We start from the raw sequence: 9,939 nt of genomic DNA, 5'->3' as shown, positions 1-9,939 counted from the left end.
GGTAACTAACTAATTATATGATTTAATTTCAGGTCATCCAAGTAAGACGTATCATATTTGTTTCAGAATGCTTCAATCTATAATAACTGAAAATTTCATTCAGTTCTCTTATTTTTTAAGAAAGTTATGGGCATTTATGTCAATTGACTGTCCTCGATCACAGCTTTTGTGTTAAGTTAATGGAAAAGCAATAGGGAACAAGATGCTAATTTCCGAGTATGAAAATGACCATAACCTTTTTAATACAGAAGTGATTAAGAAGGAACTGCAGATGCTGGAAAATCGTAGGTTCACAAAAATGTTGGAGAAAATTAAGCAGTTTCTCCAGCATTTTTGTCTACCTTCGATTTTCTAGCATCTGCAGTTCCTTCTTAAACATAGGTATCAAATTAAAGGTAGACAAAAGTGCTGGAGAAACTCAGCGGGTCAAGTCAAGTCAAGTCACATTTATTTATATAGTACATTTAAAAAACAACTCTCGTTGGCCAAAGTGCTTTACATTTGTTATAAGAATAGTATAAACAAACAAACTACATACATATATACATATAGCCCTCGTTCAGTGGACGTTAGGAAAGGCTTGGGAGTATAGATAAGTTTTTTGTCTTGACTTAAAGGAGTCGATGGAGAGGGAAGTTCTGATGGGAATGGGGATGCTGTTCCACAGTCTAGGAGCTGCAACCGCAAAGGCGCAGTCGCCCCGAAGCTTATGCCTTATGGAAATTCAGCAGCCCCAAGTCGGCCGATCTGAGGGACCTGGAGGTGGAGTAGTGGGTGAGAAGGCTTTTAATGTAGGAGGGGGCAAGCCCATTGAGGGCTTTGTAGACATAGAGGAGGGTCTTGAAATGTATACGGAACCGCACAGGGTGCCAGTGGAGAGAGGCCAGGATCGGGGTGATGTGGTCCCTTTTTCGGGTGCCCGTCAGGAGTCTTGCTGCGGTGTTTTGGACCAGTTGCAGACGGGACAGGGAAGATTGACTGATGACAGTGTAAAGAGAGTTGCAGTATTCTAGGCAGGAGGAGATAAATGTGTGGATGATCTTTTCGAGGTCATCAAAGTGGAGGAATTGTTTTATTATAGCTATCGTCCAAAGCTGAAAGAAGCTAGCTTTTACCACGGCATTGACTTGTTTGTCAAATTTCAGTGCTGAGTCAAAAATCACGCCGAGGTTTTTGACGTGAGGTTTGAGTAGTGGGGTAAGGCTTCCAAGGCTGCCTGCTATCATTTTGATTGAGTCCGAGGGGCCGAGGAGGATGACCTCAGACTTACTCTCATTTAGTTGGAGAAAGTTCTGGGCCATTCAGCACTTTATATCCTCGAGGCAGTGGGTAAGGTTAAGCAGATTTGATTGTTTTTTGGGTTTCAGAGGGAGATAGAGTTGTGTATCGTCTGCGTAGCAATGGAAGGAAATGCCTTTCAATGACTTGGCCTAAGGGGAGCATATACAGGGAGAAGAGAATGGGGCCAAGGATGGAACTTGTGGAACCCCATAGCAGAGATTAGCTGGGGAGGAGAATGAGTTGCCTATGTTAGTCGAGAAACTCCTACCTTTGAGGTAGGAGATGAACCAGCTCAGGGCAGTGCCATCAATACCAACCCCGTACCGGAGACGGTCAATTAGGATGGTGTGGTCGAGTGCCAAATGCTGCACTGAGGTCAAGAAGGAGCATCGATGGAACGAAGGAAATAGGCAACGTTTCGGGCCGAAACCCTTCTTTTTATGCTTTATCTGATGGGCTAAATTACAGGATTGGTTTTTAAAATCTAAAAATGTTGTAACATTCCTACATGATGGATTGCTTGACAACACGGGGCTCTGGGCTGTGGCATGGGGACGACGGACTTGGACCGTCGGTGAGAGGAATTATTCGTCTCTCGCTCTTTTTTCATGCACATTAGGCATTTTTTATAAATTTAGAAAACTGTACCACTACACATTGTTTGCTTTTCTTTCCTTTTTGTCAGACCTGGAATAGTGTCCAACGTACCCCGTTTGCTCACTCGCAGGACTGCGGCAATGGAGCCGTGTCTCTATGGAGACTTTGCATAGCTGCAGCGCAGGCGCACTGGCGAGGATGGAGACGGGCCAAGCCGCATGGGCATGGCCTCGGCGCAGGCGCAGTGGCGAGGATGGAGGCCGTGTCGCCATAGCGACGGGCCTGCCCTCACTAGCATGGCCGCGGCGCATGCGCAATGACGAGGATGGAAGCCGTGTCGCCCTCACTAGCATGGCCGCGGCGCATGCGCAGTGGCGAGGATGAAAGCCGTGTCGCCATGGAGACGGGCCCGCCCTCACTAGCATGGCCGCGGCGCATGCGCAGTGGCGAGGATGGAAGCCATGTCGCCATGGAGACGGGCCAGCCCTCGCTCTGCGGGCCGGGCCGTGGCGCAGGCGCATGCGCAGTGGAGTGGCTGGTCACTTGGCACCATGGAGATGAGCGGCCCCATCCCGCAGCTAGTGGAGAGTTTTAGAAAGCAAAAGGCCGACTATTCATGTAACAGTCTGGCAGGGGGTGACAATAGTAATATCAGGGACATTAATAGCTCCGTGCAAACGAACCGAGAAGGTGAGTTCAGCAGCAGTCAGCACAACCACCAAACAAGAAAATAAAACAATTATAGGGAGAAATTAGCCCAGATCATGGGAGCGGTGAGGCTGCGGCCTAGTGGTCTGCCTCGACGCCTGGGGGTAGTAGCCGAGTTGCGTGTGTCTGAGTGCAAAGCGTTGCCTGCCCTGTCACCCACTTCCTAACTTTATTTGCGTGGTGGCAGCGCCATTGCCGAGAGATTGGGCCTCGCTTCCGCCGATCCCAACAACGTAACCATGTAATTATTTACATAATGAGGAAGGAAGTTGGGTTTGGATTTTACAAATATTAAGCTGTCACGCCCCTAGGGCCTGGCTTTTATCTGGAGTTTTTTTGTAAATGTTTTTTTAAACCTTTAGAGCATTAAAAAAAAAATTGTTTTTTTCAAATTTTAATTTGTAATATGAAGATTCGTAAGAATTGACAGTTTTTAAAAGCTTTTTTTAAAGTAAATTTGCCGTGATGGCATTTTATTCTTCGGGGTTAAAGTGACTGAATGTTCAAAACATAAATTAAACACTTCTAACTTCACACCAGGATTTACAGACCGTATTAATGCTTAAAAATAGGATTTTGAATCCTGAACTGTTTTTTTTATTGTCCTTAAAGGGGAACGTGTCTATGTTTAGGCTAACTTTTATGGGACGATAAAAAATTACTTTTCAGGATTAAAAGCTCAGCCTGTTATGAAATATAAAGATTTATTAATAACACAGCCTGTTGCAATATTGATATACGTTATTGCATAGCACAATGTTATGTTATCTCATGTTATATAAATGCAAATGAACAAATATTTCTACATTGATAAAAATGACATAAGAAATATTTCAAACAATATGTAAATTTGCACAGAAAATGTATTTTTAAATACTGTTTTCATTCTGTAGGACATAATTTATGTAATGGAGACCAGTAAATATGAAGAGGGAGTAGAGCAATATTCCATATTATTTCATTCAAATTCATTGTAGGGATTATTCATAACCTGTGGCAATTTCCTTACAGTATTTGCACTTCATGACTTCTCTCTCTGCATTTTTCATTAGGGTAATTACATTTTGTCCTGAAATTGTTCTGTGTAATAGTTACAAATTTGTTCACATTCATTCTGTTACTTTACCAAAGGTGTTTACCCATATAAAATAAACTTAAAGAAATAGTCACTTGTTGGATTACAAATGGATATGCTAACGTCTTTGTTGCTAATATATCATAGCATAGTTTCAGCTCCAATAAAGTTAACCAGACCAAATACATGCCAATGAAACTATCATGGCTATCAGGAGGAATGAGTCCCATTGGTGAAACTACTGCCAAATATCTAGAGATTTGTGCTAAACCTCTTTAATGTTATTTTGATTGAATGTGTCACACTATAATATGGATATTTGAACCTTTGAAGATTTTCATGTTCAATCAGGGCTTTTATATTGTTACAGTTAACCTTATAGGCAAACTGCTATTTATATTTTTTTTTAAAGGGTTCCTGCAAGAATAATCATGTTGTTAATTTTACTTTGGTGTCTGAATGAGAATGATTCAGGAGCGGGACTCCAAAATGCCAGATGCTCTAGCAATGAATCTAGAAATACCAAACTACCAAACTATCATCTTGCTGGAAGTGTTCAATTTAGTAATTGTTGTTGTTAAATTAATGTGGAATTTGCTCAGAGACACAGACAACTGTTGCTTTTTTTCGGCAGTCAAAAATTACCGTGCAATCCTATTAATTTAATGCTCCCAAAAAATTGGATTTTCTAATTCTATGACAGTTAAAATTTCCGCAAATATTTAAATTGAGCAGATTGGAAAGATTCACATTATCATTGGACGTATACTTTTAACAAATCATTTAACAAATTCTTTCAAAACTAAAATAGGGTGATGATTAAAGCAGGAAGTTAAGTGGCTTAAATTATTTTAAATTACTTTTTTGATTTTATATTAACGCTGGATTTAAAAAGTATCAAGATAGCTTGACCATCACTAGGAATAGCAGAGAGTGCAGGATTCCCTGTTGTCAGTCCCCTCACTAGCAAGTATATCATTTTGGTCACTGTTCAGAGGAGAACAACAAGAGCAGCCAGATTAATGGCAACACAACTGGTTCTGAAGCACAACAGGGAAGGCTGGAGACTTGATAGTTAGTGGGACAGATAATAGATTCTGTACCCACAAAATGGACACCTGGGATGGTGTGTTGCCTCCTGGGTGCCAAAGTTAAAGATGTTTCTGAGAATTTGCAGAAAATTCTCAAATTAGAGGAGGGAGGGCAGAGCAATTAAAAGTCATTGTATGTAATTGTTTCTGTGGCAAAGGTTAAAAAAAAAGGAAATTGATCCTGCAGAATGAATATAGAGAGTTGGGCAGGAAATTAAAAATCTGGACCTTAAAAGGTAGAAATCTCTGAATTACTTCCAGTGCTACATGCTAGTCAGAGCATTGGTATTGGTTTAGTGTCACGTGTAACAAGATGCAATTAAAAATGTTTAAGAAGGAACTGCAGATGCTGGAAAATCGAAGGTAGACAAAGGTGCTGGAGAAACTCATCGGGTGCAGCAGCATCAATGGAGCGAAGGAAATAGGCAACGTTTCGGGCCGAAATGTCTGAAGAGGGTTTCGGCCCGAAACGTTGCCTATTTCCTTCGCTCCATAGATGCTGCTGCACCTGCTGAGTTTCTCCAGCACTTTTGTCTACATGCAATTAAAAATGTTGTTTTGCATGCAATCCAGGCATAAATCATAAATCATACCATACATGTGTACTATCAAATTATACACAAGTGCAACAGCATGGCAGCGAGTGGGGGAAGATTTGTGAATTAAAGTGCTTTTATTTCAATGTGGGGTCTTTTACCTGTACTTATCTACATGTTTTGTAAATGTTGCGATAGTACCTGTCTCAATTATCTCCTCCGGCAGCTCATTATATACACCCACCACTCTTTTTGAGAAAAAGTTACCTCTCAGATTCCTATTAAATCTTCCCCCCCCCCCTCACCTTAAACCTTTGTCCTCTGGTTCTCGATTCCTCTACTCTGGTCAGGAAACTCTGAGCCTCTACCCGATCTGTTCCTCTCATGATTTTGTACACAATTGGATGCAAAATTGATGAATGTAGGAAGCAGAGGGTGAGTGGTATACCACAGGGATTAGTACTGGGTCCACTGTTGTTTGTTATTTATATTAATTATTTGGATGTGAACCTAGATGGCAGAGTTAGTAAATTGGCAGATTACACTAAAATTGGTGGACAATGAAGAAGGCAATCTATGATTACAATGGGATATTTTTCATCTGGGGTAATGAGCCAAGGAATGTCTAATGGAGTTTTGTTCAGATAAATGTGAGGTGTTGAATTTTGGTAGGACAAACCAAGATGGGAATCACAGGGCCTTTGAGTGTGTTGAAGAACAGAGAGAATGGATGGTGGTACATAGTTCCATAGAGGTGGTGACACTTGTTAGCAGGGTGGTAATGAAGGGCATTTGACACGCTTGCTTTCATTGTTCAGAGCATTGAATATAAGAATCGGGACAACATGATATAGTAATGCAAGAGATTAGTAAGGCTACATTTGAAGTGCTATATTCGGTTCTGATCACCCTGTTACAGGAAAGAAGTCAAAGTGGAAAAGATGCAAAAAATATTTACTAGGGTGTTACTGGGACAGGAATATTTAACTTATAGAGGTTGAATAAATCTTTTTTTTCTCTGGAGGTTAAGGGTGATTTAAGAGAAATGTATAAAATGAGGAGGGGCTCAGATAAGGTTTCGGTTGTCAACAATTAGAGGGTATAGGTTTTAGGTGGGATGGGAAAATTTAAAAACAGTAACTTTTTCACACAGGGTGGTGTATACATGGCCTGAGCTGCTAAATGAACTAATAGAGATGGGTATAATAATGACTTTTAAAAGACACTTAGAAAGCAACATGGATAGGAAAGTATGGAGGGATATGGACCCGGTGCAGGCAAGTGGAAGTAGCTCAGTTAAGCAATCGTTTCAAAATGGACAAGATGAGGTGAAAGACCTGTTTCTGTGCCGTACAGCAATGACTCTAAGTTACTGTGTGAAAACAATTTGAATGACATTACCAGATGTACAGTGGATGTTGGAAATCTGAATTAAAAACAAAAAATGCTGGAATTTTTCAATTTGTCAGGCAGTATCTGTGGAGAGAATAGAGTTAACACAGAAAATAGGTGCAGGAGTAGGCCATTCGGCCCTTCGAGCCTGCACCGCCATTCAATATGATCATGGCTGATCATTCAACTCAGTATCCTGTACCTGCTTTCTCTCCATACCCCCTGATCCCTTTAGCCACAAGGGCCACATCTAACTCACTCTTAAATATAGCCAATGAACTGACCTCAACTACATTCTGTGGCAGAGAATTCCAGAGATTCACCATCTGTGTAAAAAATGTTTTTCTCATCTCAGCCCTAAAAGATTTCCCCTTTATCCTTAAACTGTGACCCCTTGTTCTGGACTTCCCCAACATCGGGAACAATCTTCCTGCATCTAGCCTGTCCAATCCCTTAAGAATTTTGTAAGTTTCTATAAGATCCCCCCTCAATCTTCTAAATTCTAGTGAGTACAAGCCGAGTCTATCCAGTCTTTCTTCATATGAACGTCCTGACATCCCAGGAATCAGTCTGGTGAACCTTCACTGTACTCCCTCTATGGCAAAAATGTCCTTCGTCAGATTAGGAGACCAAAACTATACGCAATGCTCCAGGTGTGGTCTCACCAAGACCCTGTACAACTGCAGTAGAACTTCCCTGCTCCTATACTCAAATCCTTTTGCTATGAATGCTAACGTACCATTCGCTTTCTTCACTGCCTGCTGCACCCGAATGCCTACTTTCAATGACTGGTGTACCATGACATCCAGGTCTCGTTGCATCTCCCCTTTTCCTAATCGGCCACCATTCAGGTAATAGTCTACTTTCCTGTTTTTGCCACCAAAGTGGATAACCTCACATTTATCCACATTATACTGCATCTGCCATGCATTTGCCCACTCACCCAGCCTATCCAAGTCATCTTGCAGCCTCCTAGCATCCTCCTCACAGCTAACACTGCCCCCCAGCTTCGTGTCATCCGCAAACTTGGAGATGTTGCATTCAATTCCCTCGTCCAAATCATTAATATATATTGTAAATAGCTGGGGTCCCAGCACTGAGCCTTGCGGTACCCCACTAGTCACTGCCTGCCATTCTGAAAAGGACCCGTTAACTCCTACTCTTTGCTTCCTGTCTGCCAGCCAGTTCTCTATCCACATCAATACTGAACCCCCAATACCGTGTGCTTTAAGTTTGTATACTAATCTCTTATGTGGGACCTTGTCGAAAGCCTTCTGAAAGTCCAGATATAACACATCAACTGGTTCTCCCTTATCCACTCTACTAGTTACATCCTCGAAAAATTCAATAAGATTCGTCAGACATGATTTACCTTTCATAAATCCATGCTGACTTATGTCCAATGATTTCACCACTTCCCAAAAGTGCTGCTATCCCATCTTTAATAACTGACTCTAGCAGTTTCCCCACTACCGATGTTAGACTAACTGGTCTGTAATTCCGTGTTTTCTCTCTCTCTCCCTCCCTTTTTAAAAAGTGGGGTTACATTAGCTACCCTCCAATCCTCAGGAACTACTCCAGAATCTAAAGAGTTTTGAAAAATTATCACTAATGCATCGGCACTAATACATTAAATTTACCTAACACCACTTCCCGGCTAACCTGGATTTCACTCAGTTCCTCCATCTCATTTGACCCCCGGTCCCCTGCTATTTCCGGCAGATTAATTAAGTCTTCCTAAGTGAAGACAGAACCAAAGTAGTTATTCAATTGGTCTGCCATGTCCTTGTTCCCCATGATCAATTCACCTGTTTCTGACTGCAAGGGACCTACATTTGTTTTAACTAATCTTTTTCTCTTCATATATCTATAAAAACATTTGCAGTCGGTTTTATGTTCCCTGCCAGTTTTCTTTCATAATCTATTTTCCCTTTCCTAATTAAGCCCTTTGTCCTCCTCTGCTGGACTCTGAATTTCTCCCAGTCCTCTGGTAGGCTGCTTTTTCTGGCTAATTTGTATGCTTCATCTTTTGTTTTGATACTATCCCTGATTTCCCTTGTTATCCACGGTTGCACTACCTTCCCTGATTTATTCTTTTGTCAAACTGGCATGAAAAATTGTTGTAGTTCATCCATGCAGCCTTTAAATGCCTTCCATTGCATATCCACCGTCAACCCTTTAAGAATCAATTGCCAGTCTATCTTGGCCAATTCAAGTCTCATACCCTCAAAGTTACCTTTCTTTAAGTTCAGAACCCTTGTATCTGAATTAATTATGTTACTCTCCATCCTAATAAAGAACTCAACCATATTATGGTCACTCTTGCCCAAGGGGCCACGCACAACAAGACTGCTAACTAACCCTTCCTCATTACTCAATACCCAACGTTTCAGGTCAAAGGTTTTTTCAAAATTGATGAAAGATTATCCAGATCAAAATACAGTATTAACATTTTTTTCTCTCTCCATAGCTACTGCCTACATGCAGCCTTATATTTTCTGTTATTCTTAACCAATCTTTTAAATACAGCATTTTTATAGTTAACCAGCCAAACATATCAGCTCAGTTCAATTGCAATTTTAGTTTATTGTCACATATATCGATGTACGGTGACAAGCTTTTGTTGTGTGCTAGCCAGTCAGCGGAAAGACAATACATGGTTACAATCAAGCCATTCACGGTGGCTTGATTGATACATGATAAGGGAAGGGGTAGAGATTTAAAAGTGTGCAACGATTGTTATGTGTGATTACAGATCTGCTTCTGTGACTAGCACTCAGAGTCGCCTGGGTTGGGTACGGTGCCATCTAGTATTTCTTTTGAAGGTTTCTGTGCTAAATAGTTTCGAGGTTGGTAATCTAAAACTTGCACACAGAAATATAAAGGAACAAATATGTACTTGTGCAGTAAACATCTTTCTACCTGTAATGAGTTGTGACTGTTGGCAGACCAATTTCCCACCGGGATGAATAAAGTTTTATCGTATCGTGTCGAGGAAGAATGATGCAATGGGAACAGCATAAGTGATTCTGAGAACTGAGGTGAAATGAATGAAGGGATGGAAGCGTACAGAATGCCATAATATATTTAGAAGTAGCACAGGAGTATTGTGGTCTGGATTTGTGATCTAGTAAAATGGCCTAATTCAGAGAAAGTAGTGTAATTGAGCACCATGATAGTTTTTTAATTTGAATATATAAAACAGATTGATGAATAAACTGGTATGAACAAAAGTGAAGTTGTCAAAGTGGCTTTAGAT

General features: G+C 41.0%; 1 protein-coding gene across 1 annotated transcript in view; it reads left to right on the top strand.

The window, feature by feature from the left end:
* The first annotated feature begins 2,402 nt into the window (after positions 1–2,402).
* Positions 2,403–9,939, top strand: part of LOC116981883 (zinc finger matrin-type protein 1-like) — a 68,067-nt gene continuing 60,530 nt past the window's right edge. The window contains exon 1 of the mRNA XM_033035062.1: positions 2,403–2,568. Within this exon, the coding sequence (XP_032890953.1) occupies positions 2,430–2,568 (139 nt within the window). The 5' untranslated portion in view covers positions 2,403–2,429. The remainder of the gene's footprint in view (positions 2,569–9,939) is intronic.

The sequence above is a fragment of the Amblyraja radiata genome, chromosome 1, assembly GCF_010909765.2.
Source record: "Amblyraja radiata isolate CabotCenter1 chromosome 1, sAmbRad1.1.pri, whole genome shotgun sequence".
Taxonomy (NCBI): Eukaryota; Metazoa; Chordata; class Chondrichthyes; order Rajiformes; family Rajidae; genus Amblyraja; species Amblyraja radiata.
This window is presented reverse-complemented; position numbering and strand designations above follow the sequence as displayed.